The sequence below is a fragment of the Chlorocebus sabaeus genome, chromosome X (assembly GCF_047675955.1).
Source record: "Chlorocebus sabaeus isolate Y175 chromosome X, mChlSab1.0.hap1, whole genome shotgun sequence".
Lineage (NCBI taxonomy): Eukaryota > Metazoa > Chordata > Mammalia > Primates > Cercopithecidae > Chlorocebus > Chlorocebus sabaeus.
In genome coordinates, this window is record NC_132933.1 from 12312982 (window position 1) to 12335058 (window position 22077).

Here is a 22077-nt window from a genome sequence, read left to right on the forward strand (position 1 = left end):
TAATTGCACCACATCTTGTCAGATCTGACTTGCTTTTCTCTAAAAACAGCATATGCTACTCTTATGATAAAATAATCTTAGATAGAAGAATACTAGTTCTTTAAGTCATTAAGTTTCTAAAAATATACATTTCCTCTAGCAAAATGATAAAATTACTGCCCCCAACTCACCTGAAATTTTTTGCACATAAGATTACAAACATTAAAGCTATATACATGTTGGTTCCTTTTTTCCTTTGCTTTCTGTTTTCCTGCTTGTTTCCCTAAAAAAAAAAAATCAGTGAAAGGATTCAGAAAAAAATATTTTTAACATTCTCTCCAGGGCCATTATGAGGAATTTTGTTGCAAAAATGATAATACCCACTTTTGTGGGTCTGATGTGTAGAGAATGAGATTCTAGGTTATTCTGGCAAGCAAGGCAAGTAAGATTATTTTAAAAAATAGTAATGGAATCTGCAATCCTCAATTATACAGAGATTGTTGTTAAAATTAACTTTTTAAAAACTAATAATACGTGAAATGAGAATAGGGAAGTAACTAAAGGATACCAGGAGGGGTAAGAACAGATGGATTTATTTCTAAATAATAGTTCTAGCTTTTGAAATAAACAAAAAATACATTGAATTAATCCAACCACTCTCTTCTACTTGCCATCCTTAGACTCAAGAAGGGAAATAATGTATGGCCTGAATTATTATTATTATTATTATTTTTTGTATATGTGGAAGCCTTTTCTGTTTATAAATAGAAGGAAATAAAAATATTCTGCCAGAAAGACACAGTGCTAGGTGTTTGTCAAACATTATACTTATTAATCCTCATAAACTCAGGAAGATTGAGTTTGTCCTGCCCACTTTACAGAAAGGCAATGAAAGCTCAGAGAAGTTAACTGCCTTAAATCATAGAACTATTAAATAGTGAAGCAAGAAATTAACACCAAGTTCATCTGGTTCCAAATTTCACACTCCTGAAACCCTGATAGATCTAATTTTATGTTTCCTGAATATTTACAAAACAGCAACAATTTCAAAAATTCTGTAATTAGTTTTCTGAATAATTCACTGGAGATTCTAGTCTACCCTCAGTGAGCTCCCCGTGACTGGGTGTAGTCAAGCATTGAGTGTTCATCTGATAAAATACCCATTTTGTGAGTGCTTAAACTAGAAAAACTTTAAGGTTCCTTCAAATCCTGTTTCTAATTGATAACCAAACTGTGCACCTGAAAGAGAAGAAATTCTCTGTGATGACACTTTTTCCTATACCATGATCCCTTTACATGGGACCTGAGGACAGTTTACTCATGGCAACCTTAGGTGGGTAGACATCACTCAATTTGAGTCAGAGTGGGGAAATTAGCAGCTCCAAATTCAAACTGAAAAAGAAGGTAGTCAATCACAGATGCATGACACTAGCTTACACAGATGTTCTGCTTTCCTCTGACTCACTCTTTGAGGCTTGGAAAGGGATAAACTTTATTTTAATATAGCAATTGCAATACAGTCATACCATAACTCATATTTTTATATTATGCCTTTTCTGCCTTGTTTTATGCCTCCGTTTTTGACCCAACTTTTGGATTGTTCAAGAGCCTCTAAAACAAAGGAGGAGGAGCTGAGAACAAGATCAACTTTTTATTTTTAATTTTTGTGGGTACATAGTGGATACATAACTGTATATACAGTTATGGGGTACACCAGATGTGTTGATACAGGCATGCAATGTGAAATAAGCATATCATGGCGAATGGGGTATGCAGCCCCTCAAGCATTTGACCTTTGAGTTACAAACAATCCAATTACTCTTTAAGTTATTTAAATGTACAACTAAGTTATTATTGACTATGACCACATATTATGCTATTAAGTAGTGGGTATCATCCATTCTTTCTAATTATTTTTCGATATTATCTCATCCCAGTTGAGATCACTTTTGAACGAAAGGTTGAAGTGTATATTTCTAAGGAAAAGTAATATTGTTATAAAAGTATCGAACAAAAGACCCTCAATATTTTTGCAAAACAATAATATTTTGCTAGCTAGGGACAACACTGTGGTTCCCAAGATAGAGTTGAACATGGTAAAAACAGAAAGATTTTTATCAACTTACTATCTCTCTGATAAAGCTTCGGTTGGTGTTATGGAACTTTTACAGCCCATAAGAGTAATTCTCACACTAGATTGTTTAGCTATTAACTTCCTATTTTTTTATTTTATGATCTTTATTATCTTTGAGTTGTCTGAGGGCTGTTGAGCTTGTAGCTGGGCCCTAATCTTTGACAGTGAGATTTCTTCGAGTTAGAGAATATATAGAAAAAAAGACACTATTTTGTCAGCATCCCTGGCTTAGCAATATTCTAAACCACATAGGTGGTTCTAGTTGGCCATAGGGATAAGTACTCATTAGGGGCCAAAGTTACAAAGATCCTGCAAAACAACATACCCCTCTTTATTATTATTCTAAAAATAATAATTTCTGAGTGACATGTTATTTGAAAAATTAGCCAATGCCTTGCTACACAGACTTTAATACACTTACAGATGATGCCTTAGTTTCTGAAAAGGACACCAGGTTACCAGCTGTACTATAAAGAAGTCTGAGGAAAATGGAAGGTCAGGTTAATTGATATAACCTAATCAAACAATCAACTAGTCTCACATTTTCCATTTCATTTGGTATCCTATTTTATAACAGTTCTTTTGTCTTAACTGGAATAAGTCTAGGGATGAACACTACTGCTTTGCATGGTGTGACGGTTAATACTGAGTGTCAACCTGATTGGACTGAAGGATGCAAAGTATTGATCCTGGGTGTGTCTGTGAGGGTGTTGCCAAAGGAGATCAACATTTGAGTCAGTGGACTGGGAAAGGCAGACCCACCCTTAATCTGGGTGGGAAACATCTAATCAGCTGCCAGGGAATATAAAGTAGGCAGGAAAATGTAAAAAGGTGAGACTGGCTTAGCCTCCTCGCCTACATCTTTCTCCCATGCTGGACGCTTCCTGCCCTTGAACGTCAGACTCCAAGTTCTTTTTTTTTTTTTTGAGACGGAGTCTTGCTCTGTAGCCCGGGCTGGACTGCAGTGGCCGGATCTCAGCTCACTGCAAGCTCCGCCTCCCGGGTTTACGCCATTCTCCTGCCTCAGCCTCCGGAGTAGCTGGGACTACAGGCGCCCGCCACCTTGCCCGGCTTAGTTTTTTGTATTTTTAGTAGAGACGGGGTTTCACCGTGTTAGCCAGGATGGTCTCGATCTCCTGACCTCGTGATCCGCCCGTCTCGGCCTCCCAAAGTGCTGGGATTACAGGCTTGAGCCACCGCGCCCGGCCAGACTCCAAGTTCTTTAGCCTTGCGACTCAGACTGGCTTCCTTGCTCCTCAGCTTGCAGACAGCCTAACGCAGGACCTTGTGATAGTGCAAGTTAGTACTACTTAATAAACTCCTATATATGTACACACACACACACACATATATATATATATTTATATATACTATTAGTTCTGTCCCTCTAGAGAACCCTGACTAATACACATGGCTCCATTTGGTAAAATAGTGAAAGTTATTATCCCTAATAAGGAACATTTGAGACATCATCACAGATGCAGAATCAACTCAGGTATGAGAGTTGAAAGAGCAGAATGGATAGAACAAGGCTACTGTTGGCAAAGGGTAAAATCAGTTGATTCAAGAGACCTTGTCATGCAGAATTGATGTGAACTGTTTTTAATGTCATTTATTTGTTTATTCTTGTGCTGAGTATTCATACTTTAATACTTGAAAACATTTATGTCTCAAGTATTTATCTTTGGACAATGTATTCTGCTTTCAAATCTATCCCTTTCTCTTTTTTTTGAGACAGGGCCGCTCTGTCGCTCAGGCTAGAGTGCAGTGGCGTGATGACAACTCACTGCAGCCTTGTCCTCCTAAGCTTAAGCGATCCTCCCACCTCAGCCTCCCTAGTACCTGGGACTACAGGTGCACCCCCCCACGCCTGGCTATTTTTTTTATTTTTACTTTTTATAGAGATGGCTTTTCACTTTGTTGCCCAGACTGTTTGTCTTGGCATCCTAATGTGCTGACATTATAGGCGTAAGTCACCATGCCCAGCCTGCTTTCAAGTCTATTCTGCTTTCAAAGTTGAAAATTCCCTAATTCCCCTGTGAAAATGAAAACATGGTGTAGGGGAAAACTTCAAAGATCTGGGGTCAAATCTTGACTGTCACTTTCTCACCATGTGACCTCGGGCAAACTGTTTACCTTCCCTGAATTTATTTTATTTTATTCTATTTTTTATTTGATTTGATTTGATTTGATTTGATTATTTTGAGAGAGTCTCACTCTGTTGCCTGGGCTGGAGTGCAGTGGCATGGCGACAGTTGACGGCAGCCTTGACCTCCTCGGCTCAAGTGATCCTCCCGCCTCAGCCTTCCAAGTACCTGGGGTTACAAGCATGTGCCACCATTCCCCACTAATTTTTGTATTTGTTGTAGAGAAGGTTTTTCCCATGTTGCCCAGGCTGGTTTTGAAATCCTGGGCTCAAGCGATCTCCCCACCTCAGCCTCACAAAGTGCTGAGATTACAGGAATGAGCCACCATGCCTGGCCACTTAACCTCATTTTTAAAATAAGTATAATAATCCCTTCCTTGTTCATAGAACTAAGTGAAATATTTGTAGGCAACATAGCAAAGAAGAGGCACTCAACAGATAGTAGCTACTATTGTATGTGTTAGATTATGATCTGAAAACTTCCTTTCATGTTCTGAATTCCACGAAATTTGTAAAAATGAGCTATTAGTATGTTTTTCAAATTGTATAGACAGAAAAAAAGGGTTCCATTGTCAAATAAGTTTGTGAAATGCCACATGCCATCCCCCTTTTCCCTTGGTAAACAAAAGTTCATTTAAACATAATTAATTGTGTTGAAAAACCCCAAAGTAAAAATAAAATGTTTAGCTTTATGGAACCAAGGGTCTTTTAACTTACTTGATTATAGAAACATTTCTTCCTAGAAGATATATTAACATCCTAAGAACTTTCTTGTATTCCACTTAAAGAAATAGCAAGTGTGTGGCCGGGTGTGGTGGCACATACCTGTAATCCCAGAACTTTAGGAGGCCGAGATGGGCGGATCACCTGAGGTCAGAAGATCGAGACCAGCCTGGACAACATGGCAAAACTCCGTCTCTACTAAAAATACAAAAATTAGCTGGGCATGGTGGCACATGCCTGTAATCCCAGCTACTCAGGTGGCTGAGGGAGGAGAATTGCTTGAACCCAGGAGGCAGAGGTTGCAGTGAGCCGAGATCACACTACTGCACTCCAGCCTGGGTGACAGAGCGAGACTCTGTCTCAAAAATAAAGAAATAAAAATGAAAGAGAAATAGCAAGTTTGTGACTGTTAAAATGCCAGAATATAAAGAAATCTTCAATATTAAAAAAACTGAATAATCTGTGATACCTGGATACAAAAATTAAGGCTTATTTGATTTTGAACAGCAGCAAGACAAGGCAAGATAAATGAGGAATACAGTGAAAGTGAAAGATAACTGAGTAGGGCCAAGATTTGGCATTATAATCACTTTCAGTTGTTTAGTGTTTTAATGACTTAATTCCAAACTGCCTTTGGAACTAAGGGTATTCAGGATCTTGTTGAAATTCTTAGTGCAGTTTTTTTTTTCCCTGATGAAGGGAGACACAGTATATCAGTATAGACCTACGATTCTGGTTGTACTCCTAAAAAGTCAAGATGAAATAAGGTAAAACATTTGGAGGAAGACTGTGAGGGTATTGCAAAACTCACAATATTTGAATTCTTACATTTTAGGAAGAACATCAAATTTGTTTTTTTTTTTCAATGGCCATAAATAGTGCTGGAGTTTTCTTAACACTTTTATTTATGTATGTATTCACTTCCTTTGTTAAGCTAGCAATTCTGTGTTATTTCCTACTGTTCTATTGGGATGTCACCTGTAGTCCTAGGAGACAGAAAAGGGACTGCGGGACTAAAGGATTGGGTTTTTTTAATTACTTTGAAAGCAAAATAAGCAGAAAACATGGAAGTTGTTACTTCTGTTTTATTTTATGAGTGTCCACTTTATCTTTTTAAGTAGCAAAACATTTTATTTTAAAGCATTCATTTTAAAAAGTTGAATATTAATCACAGACAAGTTGTGAGGAATATTGTGAATTGTAATTTATCGATGATCTAGCTGCCGTTGCTTTCAGATTTGTCTCCATATCCATATGAAAAATAACATTTCACAGTTATTGCAGTTAAATATAGCCAAGTCTCAGAACAGTTTCTAAAGTTGAATAAAGATAGGCATTTAAATCATCTGATATTTACTGTCCAAATCTGGCCTTTTCAGTTATCACAGTACTTAGAATTTTCAGGTAAACTTTTTTTGCTCATTCTATTGACTCTTGTTAACATTTATAGTGAAAGACAAACATTTCACCTATCCGGATAAAATATATTCCGCTTCCTGAATTGTTAACATTTAGAATAAAGGCCACCTTGTTTTGATCCCCATTACTACTTTCAAATTGCATTATACAATAAAATGCAAATGTGAGTTATTAATTAACAGGATCTGTTTTGTCCAAATGTGCAACAGTAGAGGGATTTTTCAACATTCTGCAGCTGTTACCTATGAAGGAAACACCATTCACTTTACTAAAAGGAGCTGCACAAGTACATATGTTGTTATAGACAAAAATTTAGTGTTTCCTTAAGCAGTGCTATTTCATAATGGATTTCACATTGAATATGATAAATGTTACCAATGCTGCCTAATTTCTGTCTCTAGGTTGTTTTTAAAAGAGAGGATGATTAAAGTTTTCAAGGCAATGTGGAGTGAAGGTAGAGAAAGAGTTCTTCATGAAAGACACAATGTTTAGCAAGGTCATAAAGAAATATGCCCATATATGCATATCTATTTAAATGTTCATTTACATATTGTATGTGCATCTCTGTATACATGTTGTGCCTGGCCAACATTCCTGTGAATATAACCTGAAGGAAGTACCATAAAATGACAAAATAAGAAAAACAATAAAACATACATATGAATGACTACGATAGACGGTATAGAAGGTAGGCCATTATTCACAAATAATGCAATAAATCCTTTGCCCATCAAATGTTTTTACCTAGATTTGGGGCCTTTAAAACATCAACCAATTATGGTAAATGTTTAACTGTAGGAGTTCAGGCAGACAGCCAAATTCTGGTTTCAAAGCTGTTGCTAGTTTTAGCTTAAAGTTTTTTTTTTTTTTTCATTTTTAAGCAAGAACATTTCTGGATACCAGTTGTGCTCTATTGTGGCTAGAGCCGCTGGAATTTGAATAAGTGAATTGGGCAGCACATTGGTCCTGAAGAAATGAGCCTGGCAGTATTACCTGAACGTGGCAAATAGTAGGCTACCAAGAGTCCTAGGGAAATACTTCCCATTTATAACTTAGCTCTACTTACCTAAAGCTAGTTTATTCCCACAGACGCGAAGAGTGAGTTGTTTTTCTTAGCCAAGCTCCTACAAAAAAACAGCAAGGTTGGGGGATGGGAGCACATGGAATGTTTATGCCTTTTGTTTAGGAAAGCCAGGTGTCTGAAATACATACATGATAGCCAACTCCTCTGCTCCCCTCCCCCAGGTTTACTTATTTTCTTAACAAGCTTATTGACGAAATTATCAATCTGCATGTAACTGTTTTGAACATTGGCCCTTCCTTGGAATATCCCTACCCTCTTGTTGAAGCACTAACAAATAGGTAGAAGAAGGGGCCCAGACAATCCACACGTTGGATTTGCAGCCACTAGGATATTTCAGAGTCAGCTGCTAAAGCCTCTTTGGTATAGACAATGAGGGGGCGACTGAAGTGACTTTTCTTAGTCCATTTCCTCTCCTTCTCTCCGTCTCCCCAAGGTATTCCGTGGGTCCCTTCCCTTTCCCTCTTCACAGTCCCTCCAGAGCAGTCCCAAAGCTTCAAACCTTGTTCTCCAACCCCCTTTCCCTAATGTCTCCCAACTACCACCCCCTTCCCCAATCAAACTCCCCTCCCGGTCACCACCAAAGCCCGGAGAAGTGGAACGCACACAATGCCTCCCTTATAGGGCTTGAGCTGGGAACTGAGCATGCTCAGTAGCCAAAGTAGATTTTTTTTTTTTTTTTCTTTTGGTCGCAAGTGCGGCATCTCTCTCAGTCCCACGCCTCTCTTTCCTCAACCCCTATCCCCTATCCCCTGTCCCCACCCCCACCTCCCAAATCATCCGGCTTAACCCGTTCCGCACCAAAGGCCCACGGAGTTCTAAGGTGCGGATAATTAACCCGACTCCTTCTAACCCAGCTAAATAGTCTCACTTTAGGCTAAAGCCTCACACTTTCGCCTTAAAGCCCCCGGCCCCTTACGCGCAGACAGGTAGGGGGAGTGCGAATACTACTGGATCCTAGGAAACTGGTTCCCAAGAAGGCTCCTTCCAGGATCGACCGCTACGGAGAAGTATTCCAGGAGCCCTCTGTTCTGCGGGGTGACAATTAGCCAAAGGTACCGTACTCGTGATACAAAATCCAAGTATGATTGTTGCATTTGAATGTCATTGTTGTTGACTCATTCCTCTCCATCCTGTAATTATTCAATTCCGCGTAGGCTCGACGACCCTATCGATCTCCCTCGGCCCCCCTCCCCCAGGCTCTCCAGTGTTTCTTGGCTTTTCCTGGCTTCTTGGTTGGTCTCTCAAAGGAATGCCCCGTGTGTGTGTGTGTGTGTGTGTGTGTGTGTGTGTGTGTGTGTGTGTGTGCCTTCGTTATTAGGGGACTGGAAGAGAAGAAAAAGGCTCGAGTGTGTGTGTGTATGTGGTGGGGGGATGAAGGCAAGCGCGCCCTTGTTAGAGGACTGGGGTCTCCACGCCTGAGGAAAGGGGTCGCTCCTCCCTAGGGAATGTTTTAGGCAAAAAGAGGGGGCGGATACCGGGAGGAAAGCGCGCTGTCTTTCTGGGTGTGTGGGTAGAAGAGGAATCAAATGGGCATGTCTGGGTGGGGGACGGGGGTAGGAGCTCAGGAATGTGAGGGGGTCGAAGTGGTCGAGTGTTGGGAGGGAGGACTGCTTGTGTGCGGGGTGAGGGGGGAGTGGAGAGCGGGGGCGGGGATTCAGCGCGTGTATGTAAAGGTGCAGCCCGTGTGCTAGGCTCTGGGTGCGCGCGCGGTGTCTGCTCGGGTGCGCGCGCGCGCCGCTGCCCGCCTGCCCGCCTGCTGGGGCTGCTCGGCGGGTTTGACGGGCGAGCGGGCGCGAAGGAGCTCTGTCCGGAATCACATAGAGACCATCGTGGAAACCGCAGCGCAGGTCGCGGCGCCGCGGGCCCTGCACGAGACGCTGGGCTCTAGAGGTGGGTGAATTTCCAGCGAGAGCTGCACAAGCTGCACCGACACGCGCTCTGCCTCTTCCCCGCTCAGCTCAGTAGCGCGTGTGCGTGCGTGTGTGTGTGTGTGTGTGTGTGTGTGTGTGTGTGAGAGAGAGAGAGAGAGAGAGACAGAGAGAGGGAGAGATCGCGCGCGCACGCGCGCGGAGGGGGCAAGTAGCTTATTATTTTTAGTTTGAGTCCTGTTCGTTTGGGGCCGGTTGAGTGGCCAAAGTGGCCGAGGTGGCTAATCCTGCCCTCCACCTCCCACTTGCCTGCCTACGGCGCGGTCGCATGCCGCTGAGGACCGGAAAGGATCCGGGTGTCCTTGGCATCGCTGTCCCCCCCATACCCCGGGCGACCAGGGCGGCGGGGCAAGTGTACTGGTCTCGGGTGGCTCCGGCTGTCGGGCCGCTGGGCTGGGTTCGGCTATATTTTTACGCCCCACTCGCAGCCACTTTCCGCAGACGTGGATCTGAGGCTCGGGGCAGTGGCCCGCGGGCTAGTCGGAGATTGGTAGCGCTCGGCAAGACTAGGAATACCAGAGGAAGAGCCGGTGGGTAACTCTAAAAGCTCTGCAAAGCCAGGCGAGCGCTGCTAGCGCGACTTTGCAAGGTGCCTAAATGTTGAGCTGATTTTTGGCATGGTGAGAACGGGATTTATGTAGCTGGCCGGGGAGGGAGCACAGGCAAGGGGGAGCCTGGGCCGCCGCTCGCAGCCACAAAACCACAGGGTCCCTCTGCCCGTGGCAAGCAGGTCTGTAACATCCTAGTGCCAACGTCTTCCAGACGGCCTGATCTGGCCATCTCTTCGTCCTCACCCACCGCACGCCTGGGTCTAGAGAGGTCCACTGAAACTCCAGCAGCTGCCCCTTGTGGGACGGGAGCGCGTGGAGAAATGTGTGAGCAGCGGGACTGAAGGCCCCCGCGACATCCCGCGCGGTACCCCGCCTCCGCTGCACGGCCCGCCAGGCTGCTGCTCTGGCCCCTGACGCGGAGGGGGCTGCGCGCCGGCTCCGGGAACAGGGATGCGGCAAACATTGCGGTACGCGCCAGGGGCCCCTCCAGCCTCCTCGCCGCCCGTCCGAGGTAGCGCACCCGGGGCGGCAATGGCCGGGTCTCTCTGCGAACCTCTACCACCTCCATCCAAGCCTTAGGCGGGCCAGCGGGGTTTCCCGAGTGAGCTCTCCGGGAGCCACCTCGGCCCACCGCCCTGCAGCCCATCAGTGGTCTGCCCTCCTCAGGCCGCCTCTCTCCTCCTAGTCGCGGACTGCCAGGCGCTGCACTCTGGTGGATGCAGGATTTGGTTTTGGTAGGGCTAGATTTGTTCAGTCCTGGTGGGTCCTGGGAGCCAAGGGTCTTTCAGGGCACGGAGAGGAAGACGGAGAGACCGAGAGGGAGACGGACAGCTCCCAGCAGCCACAGAGAAGGCTCTTGGTACCCAACTGGTACTTTGTGGGCTTTTTCTTTTCTTTTTTGCGTTTTTCCCTTGATGTTTAAATGTGCATGTTTCGGTGGTACCACGCGAGTGTGAGGCTTTATTCGCATGCATTCAGTGCCCCCTTTACCCTCTTCGTAGCTCCCCTCTCGGAGCTCTTTTTCTTCCTTTCTCCACATTTCCATGGTCTCTTGCCCTTTCAGTACCTCTTTTCCTCTCTCCTTGGTGGACCAACTGGACTCTTTCTCTCTCTTGCCTGCCCCTCCAGCTGCTTGTGGCTTCCTCTGTTTCACAAGAGCTGCATTTGGGAACTTCCTGGCTCGTCCTAGTGACTTTTCCCCCCTTGCTACTTAAAGTAGAAATTGCCAGGAGGAGGAGGGCAGCTTCTTATGCATTTTCAGATTTGTTGAGATTCCTGGTTCTTGTTGTTGTACTGAATTTGGATTATAAGGAATTTTTTTTTTTTTTAATTTTCTGCGTTTGGTTTTTAGTTTGGTTGCTTTTGGGTTTCTTTGTTTTGAGGTGGGTGGGGTGGTGCTTTAGTAACAAGAAATGACTCAACTGAACCAAAATAGCTGTCGAAAACCACATTCATAACAAGGCAAAAAATATCAAGTGAAATTTTGATTTTACAATGAAAGTTGCTTTAGGTGATGTCATAGTTAAGAATTATGACTTCTTTTTTGCAATGCCAATCATGCTTTCATGGTGAATAGGGGAAATGCAAGTCTATATGGCAGCCAAATAGCATCTCAGCAGTGCTGGCTGTATTCTGAACCAAACTACTTAAAATGCAAATCCTCCTGGGTCATGGCTAATGGATTGTCTACCTTGAGACATGTTCAGTTTTACCACTAGCTGATTCCTCGTGGGCAAAATAAACAAAGGAGTTTCTGTGTGACACTTCTTTCTTTGCATCATTTCCTTGTTGTGTGTCCCTGGGTATTCTACGTATTTAATTAATATTTGGAGGTAACGATATTGAAATTACACCCAGCTTCCCATTCACTATGGAAAAGACTAACGTTGCTAAAATAGCATCAATAAAATGCACGCTGCTTGTGTTGTTTAATCTTTTCCAGGAAGCATTGTGTATATTTGTATATATATATGCAGGATTTAAGGACCCGAATACGATGGGTTATTTTGCTAAGCATTAAACTCTACCAACAAGTGATTCTTTATGTGTTTATAGTCAGGGACATGGGGTGGTAATATTAGGAAGGGCGGGTGGGTGTTTGGAAGTGATGATTTTAGGACGAAAAATGTGCTGTACTGAACATATTTGGTGCTGTAGAAAAAGCTACTCAAAGATTGTGATGTGTGAACCCCTCTTCCTCAGCAGTTGCAGTCTGTGGTCAAAGTAAAAGAGATAAGCAGTTAAGCCGAGGATCAGTCGGACCTGGGTTCAAAATCGTAAATAAAGGTGTGGGAGAAGGCCAGGGAGGCAAGAGAGCCAGTTCTCAAAGTGGAAAGGCTGCCTGGAGATTAGCTAAGCAATGCAGGAGTAAGCAGGTTACTCTGCTGCTTTCAGAGGCTCAAAGACAAAAGGCCTTTTGCTCCCTCTTTGGGAAATGACTGACAGGAAATTAGAGACTGTTTATTTACCAGAAAATAAAAGTTGGCCATCCCTTACTCAGTTGTTTTTCTAGAACTGCACAGATTCATCTGTGTCTTTGAAGGCAGCAGTGTACAGGAGTAAACTGATTGACAGAAATGAGCTTACCTATGGGGCTATAGCACAAGCAAATCTCTTCCCAGGTCACCGTCCCTTGGTCTTTTAACAGTCCCTGCTACAGCAGCCCAGTCCTCCCATTTCCATCCTCCAGTGAACTCTGGGCTCTAATATGTTTTGTATTCAGCCTCTCTATCTAGCTGAAGCTTAGAGAATAGATATCCACTAATCAAAATGGCTTTGTGGTGCAAACTCGATGGCATACTTGATGGTCTTGGTCATTTGAAGTGCAAATAGGAAGCTTAAGGCCTGTGTTCAAGGGCAGGGTTTGATGGTCCACGTGGAAAAAATATTTTCAGATTGTAAGATTTCAGCATGGTTAATAATATATTTTCCTATTGTTGGTTGCGTGTTCTGCACATGTGAATTTTGTATAAACCACAGGTATGGAAAATAAAATGGATGGCAGTTTTGGTGGTTATTATTGTTTGACTGAGTGAGAATATTTGGAGGTTTGGTTGCCTTAAAAATACAACTCTGGTAATTATAGCCATGTGTTCACTATGGTATGATTTAAATACAAGTAATTTTTCAAGTAATGACCATTGAAAAAATGTTTTCTTTTTATTTTTTAGATTATTTCTCTTTATTCAGAAGCATACAGTTGTTTGCTGATTGCAAGAAGATGTTTCTTTGGCTGTTTCTGATTTTGTCAGCCCTGATTTCTTCGACAAACGCAGATTCTGACATATCGGTGGAAATTTGCAATGTGTGTTCCTGCGTGTCAGTTGAGAATGTGCTCTATGTCAACTGTGAGAAGGTTTCAGTCTACAGACCAAATCAGCTGAAACCACCTTGGTCTAATTTTTATCACCTCAATTTCCAAAATAATTTTTTAAATATTCTGTATCCAAATACATTCTTGAATTTTTCACATGCAGTATCCCTGCATCTGGGAAATAATAAACTGCAGAACATTGAGGGAGGAGCCTTTCTTGGGCTCAGTGCATTAAAGCAGTTGCACTTGAACAACAATGAATTAAAGATTCTCCGAGCTGACACTTTCCTTGGCATAGAGAACTTGGAGTATCTCCAGGCTGACTACAATTTAATCAAGTATATTGAACGAGGAGCCTTCAATAAGCTCCACAAACTGAAAGTTCTCATTCTTAATGACAATCTGATTTCATTCCTTCCTGATAATATTTTCCGATTCGCATCTTTGACCCATCTGGATATACGAGGGAACAGAATCCAGAAGCTCCCTTATATCGGGGTTCTGGAACACATTGGCCGTGTCGTTGAATTGCAGCTGGAAGATAACCCTTGGAACTGTAGCTGTGATTTGTTGCCTTTAAAAGCTTGGCTGGAGAACATGCCATATAACATTTACATAGGAGAAGCTATCTGTGAAACTCCCAGTGACTTATATGGAAGGCTTTTAAAAGAAACCAACAAACAAGAACTATGCCCCATGGGCACTGGCAGTGATTTTGATGTGCGCATCCTGCCTCCATCTCAGCTGGAAAATGGCTACACCACTCCCAATGGTCACACCACCCAAACATCTTTACACAGATTAGTAACTAAACCACCAAAAACAACAAATCCTTCCAAGATCTCTGGAATCGTTGCAGGCAAAGCCCTCTCCAACCGCAATCTCAGTCAGATTGTGTCTTACCAAACAAGGGTGCCTCCTCTAACACCTTGCCCGGCACCTTGCTTCTGCAAAACACACCCTTCAGATTTGGGACTAAGTGTGAACTGCCAAGAGAAAAATATACAGTCTATGTCTGAATTGATACCGAAACCTTTAAATGCGAAGAAGCTGCACGTCAATGGCAATAGCATCAAGGATGTGGACGTGTCAGACTTCACTGACTTTGAAGGACTGGATTTGCTTCATTTAGGCAGCAATCAAATTACAGTGATTAAGGGAGACGTATTTCACAATCTCACTAATTTACGTAGGCTATATCTCAATGGCAATCAAATTGAAAGACTCTATCCTGAAATATTTTCAGGTCTTCATAACCTGCAGTATCTGTATTTGGAATACAATTTGATTAAGGAAATCTTAGCAGGCACCTTTGACTCCATGCCAAATTTGCAGTTACTGTACTTAAACAATAATCTCCTAAAGAGCCTGCCTGTTTACATTTTTTCCGGAGCACCCTTAGCTAGACTGAACCTGAGGAACAACAAATTCATGTACCTGCCTGTCAGTGGGGTCCTTGATCAGTTGCAGTCTCTTACACAGATTGACTTGGAGGGCAACCCATGGGACTGTACTTGTGACTTGGTGGCATTAAAGCTGTGGGTGGAGAAGTTGAGCGACGGGATTGTTGTGAAAGAACTGAAATGTGAGACGCCTGTTCAGTTTGCCAACATCGAACTGAAGTCCCTCAAAAATGAAATCTTATGTCCCAAACTTTTAAATAAGCCGTCTGCACCATTCACAAGCCCTGCACCTGCCATTACATTCACCACTCCATTGGGTCCCATTCGAAGTCCTCCTGGTGGGCCAGTGCCTCTGTCTATTTTAATCTTAAGTATCTTAGTGGTCCTCATTTTAACTGTGTTTGTTGCTTTTTGCCTTCTTGTTTTTGTCCTGCGACGCAACAAGAAACCCACAGTGAAGCACGAAGGCCTGGGGAATCCTGAGTGTGGCTCCATGCAGCTGCAGCTAAGGAAGCATGACCACAAAACCAATAAAAAAGATGGACTGAGCACAGAAGCTTTCATTCCACAAACTATAGAACAGATGAGCAAGAGCCATACTTGTGGCTTGAAAGAGTCAGAAACTGGGTTCATGTTTTCAGATCCTCCAGGACAGAAAGTTGTTATGAGAAATGTAGCCGACAAGGAGAAAGATTTATTACATGTAGATACCAGGAAGAGACTGAGCACAATTGATGAGCTGGATGAATTATTCCCTAGCAGGGATTCCAATGTGTTTATTCAGAATTTTCTTGAAAGCAAAAAGGAGTATAATAGCATAGGTGTCAGTGGCTTTGAGATCCGCTATCCAGAAAAACAACCAGACAAAAAAAATAAGAAGTCACTGATAGGTGGCAACCACAGTAAAATTGTTGTGGAACAAAGGAAGAGCGAGTATTTTGAACTGAAGGCGAAACTGCAGAGTTCCCCTGACTACCTACAGGTCCTTGAGGAGCAAACAGCTTTGAACAAGATCTAGGTCATGTAATCTTACTTCATACAGAGGACATTTATTTAATGATGAAAGTGCCTTTTGTTGACTTATAACTTCCAAATACTATATTATCAATAGGCATAGAGGCAGGTGTTTCCAAGGGTGTCTCATTAACTGTAGCTGCAAAGATGTGTCAAGTAGAAGAGAATATGTTTAATAGATTTTACTACATAAAACCTATACTGTGGAGTCCTGTGGGGATACTGCAAACTCTATTGCCAAAGGGATGCTTTATACACTTAATACTGAATTTAACCACAAGAGGCAAATCTGTTTTGTATCCCAATGCAAAACCTTCGTCTCTTTGTGCTTTGTAAAGCAAACTCAAGAAAACTGGTACAGGTGTTTGTACCTCAGCTGGGTCCTTTATCTTGCACGTAGATTAAGTTGGTGGAACTGGAATAATCCTTTTGATTTGTGGCATTGTAACAACTCCGTGTAAAGATTATCTGAAAAGTAAAAAAACAAAAAAACAAAAAAAACAAACAAAAAAAAAGCATGCAAAGAGAGAACACTCGATAGTATTTGTAAATTGGTAACCTTTATGGCCTGCATCTTGAAACTGCTGGATTTATAATGTTAAATTGTGCAAATACTTGTTTAAAATATAACATGCATTACATAACTATAAAATAAATTTGAATACTTTAAGCATTACCTGTCTATACATAAAAATCTAAAAGAAAAAATCAACGTGAGTTAGATAGCATTTGTGATGATCTGAAGAAATATGTGATGTTTATCAGAATTAAACATGGCTCAAATTAAATTAACACTAGAGTTTGTTATCAGTTAGGTGAAATACCCACAATCCTTAAAGGTTGTCCAAAATAAGCAGAGTGCTTACTGTGTGAGCGCACCCAAAGCTATTTTTGTAACATAATTCATATTTATGAAGTACTTTGTATACTAAATAGAAAAATGTGTACTCCTTAATATGTATTTAATATGCCTGACTTGTTTTCCTGATCACAGTGAATTTACCAGTAAGTATAAATGTAGACAGAAAAAAATATACTAAACTGAAACAAGCTGATGTGTACAGAAATATTCTGGACTTTGTGATCAGGTGTAACTTAAAAACAAAAAAAAATTAAAAACAAAAAAAAGAAAAAAATACAAAAGAAAAGTTAACTCTGTGCTATTCTTGTGAATTTAGCATATTATCTTCAGATTTGTTACCAACTGTGCATTTAAAAATAAGTTCCTTAGTTTTCTAGTATTGTGTCTGGGGCAGTTGTTATTCGCCATCAGTTGTCTTGCTTTTCAGGATTCTGTGAGCTTCATTCAAACAGTTTTCGCTACAAGTATTTAAAAAATAATGAATAAGGTTAATAGTTATATCGTGTATGCATCAGTATCCTGTTCTTTCATCATTCAGACCACTATCAGATAATCTAGTAGAACTGTAAACACCATGGTAATCTTGGCTATGAAAGCCACACTGTAAAAATGCTTGCATTGGTTTCAGATGAGTTCACAATCTGCAACTACAAATGATACGCCCCTGTGTTTGCTTTTGCTAAGATCTAAGTCAAAATTTGTTTAAGGAATAAAGTAACTGAGAATGGGTGATTTCGGAACTTTTGTAGGAGCTCCCGATTAACAAAGTGATATTCAGAAACACATTGTCTTCTTGGCCTGCCTGCATATATATATATAGATATATAGATCTATATAGATATACATATATATGTGTGTGTGTGTATATATATGCGTGTGTATATATGTGTGTGTATATATATACATATATGTATGTGTGTGTATATATATATAGTGTGTACGTGTGAGAGAGTGTGTGTCCCATCTTTTTTAATTACCTTATAAATCAGTAAGATAACCAAGAAAGTAAACATAGCCATTCCTCATGATTGCAAGTGGCATATTTTTTTGTTGCAGCTTCCAAAATGATATTATGTTTATAGTTGCAGTAGCTGTTCCTTTACTAATCACTAATTTCAGGGCTTTATGTGTTTGTTGCAAGACAAAAAAAAAAGAAGCTTGGCTTTCTTGGGTGTGTGTGTATGCGTGTGTGTGAGTGTGTGTATATATATGTGGGTATATATTCATACGTATAGATAATTTGGAAATCTTTTTTAAATAGCAAAAAACGTCTCCATGTGTATGTGCTGGTGCTCTTAAAACTTTAGTGTGTAATTTTAATTTTTATGATGTCTGTGAAAACTTTACATGAATATAAAATAATTCAAACAAATAATTGCTTTCTGATCTTGAAAGAAAAGACGAGATGTGTGCCCAACAGCTTTTTTCATCCACAGTTTCATAAGGACTTTTGATATGCCATTACCATGCATGCACACACCCACGGATTAAAGGGCTCCTAATGTATACTGACAGGATAAAGATACAAAGGCTTCAAAGAAAGTGTTTTAGTTTAGTCTGTCAATAAAGTATGGCTTGAGGGATCTTAAATAGACACTTATAGGAGGAATCAGAAAGTTCCACTCATGATCTGGGGATAATAGGTCATTTAAATGATACTTTTTATTCAGTGTGGTGATGTTTTGAAGATGTTTCAAGGTTTCTGCAGAATTCTCAATGGCAAGAGTACCTGCCACCATCTCAAAAGCTTGCTGTAGCATATTGGCTATCTCATACTCTTCTGCTAAAAGGTATAAATGTTCAACTTTTTTTAAAAAAGTAATTTAACGTACGTGGTTATTTGGAGGTTCAAATTGTAAATGAAAGTAACAAATTCTTGGTTAAGGCTAATATATTTTCCTTAACTGAAGTCATTGTGCCTACATTATATAGTGTATACAATTTTGCACCTGTCTTTCATTAGTTCTAGTTGTACCTTTTATGATAATGTAGTTAGGTATAAGTTCTGAGTTGAGTACAAGAACAGTTAAAATACTGTATCTACATTTTGTTGGCTTCAACTATAACCTTGATGTTAGTTTAACCCCTTGAGGTATGATATGTACATCAGTACAACATTTTCAGTGGAACTCGGATGCAAACCTATAAAATCCAAGAAGTGCTCATTTCTAATGTGGTCTGACACATCGTGGGCTTCTTGGCACTATGTTCATGTGTATGGACTATGTTAGAATGATTGCAAACAAATTTAGATCTTATGAAATCAGTGAAGGGGTTGAGATAACATATTGTGTCCATGTAATATAAATCAAGTTTTAAATTATTTTTTTATGAAATCAATAAAGATGATTCAATTCTTTAAGAGTAAGTCTTTGTGTAATTTTATGAGAAAGCAGCTATTAAAGTAGAGTGATTCAAGTCTATAAGGCAATTTATATTCTATATTTAGTTTTTCATTCTGAATAAACTGAAAAAATATATTAATTAGAAATTTATTTAAGACCATCTTTCTTTTGTTGCTTTTTTTAAACACTTACTTTTTTTTAAGCCATAAGGATGCATAAATTATACAGGACATGACCTTATGAGTACTATCAACAGGTATTTCAGAAATAACAGAACACGTCTAGAAATGTATGGTGGTAATATTAATCTATAATATTTTTTGCATGATTTGTACGTTGACATTGTATGAAATGAGCACAGTGAGGTTTTTTTTGCTGTTATTGTCGCATCCAAAGAGTTGGAGAGAAACTATATTAAGAATGTATTTATATTCACTATTTTAAAATAAAGTAAAAAAAATTGTATTGTTTTTACCCTAATTTGATTATTAGTATTTTAGGTTAATTTGTAAGAGAAAAATCAAGTAATGCTGTAAAAGCTAATGTAAATCACAGAAAAGAACTGTTTTAATGACTTTTGTTTGCTTTTAATAACATCAAGGTATTAGAATTTATTAATTGCCATTTTTATGAAAGTATTAATAAAATTGTTTGCTACAATGATATTTCTGAAGCCACAGTTTGTTAAATATATTTGTCTTTCCATTATTTTTCAGAAAAAATAAAGCAGTAACCAAACTGATCATTTCACCCAGATTTGAGGGTAAGATATAGCTTTAGAATACTGTTTGTATTCAACTTAACTGCTAAATCTCTGTTTAAAAAAAAAAATGCTTTCTTTAGAAACATATTTTCAATCTGTGTTCCTTCCCACTGGCAGCCCCTTTGGAGAAGAGTCAGACAGTGCCAAGATCAACATGCTTTGATTCTTGCCCATTCTTTTGAATCAGTTGGATTCTGACATAACTTCAGATAAGCAAATCTTAACTATCTCAACAATCTTAACTATCTGCTCAAATACTTTTAGAAAACCTTCAGTACCTCTGTATTCCATTGCCAGTTTGCATGGTTACAGGTTAGTTACCCACTTATGGAGTGAATTGTGATTTGTATTTGGTTCTTTTAAAGACGACCAAAATTATCAATCCGTCACTTTACCAAAATTATTACTGTTGTGGAAAATGAACTAATTGCATTATGGTTAACCTGAGGGCAGAAAGGAATATAACTGACTATATTGCCCAATACAGTGGGTTTAAGGTTCATATATTTATGGTAAGACAAGTAAAGACAGAAACAGAGAAAGAGAATATAAATTAAGATTGTTGTTGCTTTACACGTATACATAGGTATGCTGAAGGTGTGAACAGTATAGATAGCATATACAAGGACTTTTAGACTAAATGCCTTATGCATCTGAGGAGATACACTGCAGGATGTGTTATTTTATTTATTTATGAGTACTGAGCACAGAGCTTTGGGTTCCAGCCACTTCTGTTATGTAGACAAGTGGCATCAAATCAAGGTTTGGCATCATTTCTCGTGCTCTATCCAATTAGTCACTGTGGTCAGATGGGCTGAACTAAAATAAAATATCCTGTTTGTGGCTTCACTTACCGAGAATAACTGGTGACATATATCAGGTTCACCTGATAATTGTTAACTCTCAATTTCAGATTTCCTAAGGATCTGTTCTTTATTTAAAAGCAAATGGGAAGTCAAATGAATTTTAATAACTTACTTTGTACAAAACTGCCCTTAATCTAATTTTGAATTTTATTTTGTTTTATTTATTTATTTATTTAATGTCTTTTCAGTTTCTACTGGTTGATAGGATTGTGTTTGAAAAGGGGGAAATCGAGGAAGGGAAATTGTGTTGTTTTTCTTATATGAAATGACTTTTTTAAATTTTTAAAAAAATATTTTAACCTGTTGTTCTTATGTCTGCAGGGGGAAAATAAATTAGGGCTCTGAGGCATTTGAATATTTTAGACCAAATAATTGCTATTCAGAATAAAGATTCAAACTTCTCATTAATTCATAATTAACATTTCCACTGACAAGAGGACCCAGAACCAGGAAAGAATTACTCAACCCTCCACTTTAGTTTACTTTTGTAGACACTGCCTAAATAGAAATAGAAATTCTAGTGATTTCAGTAACATCAAAAATGACAAATTACCTGTTTAACTTAAAAAGGTCATGAATGAGGCCTTCAGAGAAATAATGTTAATAATATAATGAATAACCATAGGGCAGCGCCTTTAAATTAGCTATATGAAGGAAATAGTCTTTTTAAGTTCCTGAACAATATATTTCTCTTAGTTGGCACTTCACAAATACTAGGTCATGTCAGATGCTGCTGGTTAATAGCTGAAGGCAGGCATGTTGTGCAGTGGACATTGCTTATAGAAGTGTTTGAAAATCATAGTAAGCTTTGTTCTCCCTGCTAAAACTTGCTATGTATATTTCCATCATTGTTTCATGTAAACTGAACCATTGTGGTAAACTTTTGGAGTTGATATGGAGTAACTTTAATGCTGTTTTCACAAATAAAAGTTTTTTCTTATAGGTCACATTTGTAGCCATTCAGTGTGTTTATTAGTGTGAAATTAGTAAAGCTCAAGTTCAAAAAGAAATGCAAATAATCTGGTTTTTAGCTGATGCAATCATTATATTAGTTTACATGTCTAGGCCAGGTCTGCCTACACACATACACATGCGTACACATAAGAAAGATAGAGGGTAATATGTGCAAATAGTGAATTATGCACAAAGGGAATTGTCTAGTTAATGTAAACAAAATATTTCTACCTTGACCACCTAGATTTTTCAAATCCAAGTAGATTGGGACCTAAATGTTATTTGTCCTGTTTTTTTTTTTTTTCCTACACTTGAAATTAAAACCTGACCACTTTGTCATATATAGTAGAAATTATGCCCAGTTTATCTCCCAAGATTTCTCTGGATTTCAGTTATGTTTGTTGTCTTCAGATTTTATTTTGATTTTCTTTGTTAACATTTTTCATCATCATCATCCCCAAATTATATGCTTAATAAATGTATAGTGCTGTGTACAATTTTCAGGCAACCAGCCCGCCCAGGTGCAAATCAATGCTGCTACTACCTTTCACAAACGTTATTCAGAGAACTGTACAGGGGCATTTAGATCCAAA

The 22077-nt window shown here is 39.7% G+C and overlaps 1 protein-coding gene across 1 annotated transcript; it reads left to right on the forward strand.

Moving 5' to 3' along the window:
* Positions 1 to 12853: 12853 nt before the first annotated feature.
* Positions 12854 to 21569, forward strand: SLITRK4 (SLIT and NTRK like family member 4). Its single transcript, XM_007992876.3, has one exon. The coding sequence runs from the start codon at positions 13098 to 13100 to the stop codon at positions 15696 to 15698; it is 2601 nt and encodes an 866-aa protein (XP_007991067.3). The 5' UTR covers positions 12854 to 13097; the 3' UTR covers positions 15699 to 21569.
* Positions 21570 to 22077: the final 508 nt, after the last annotated feature.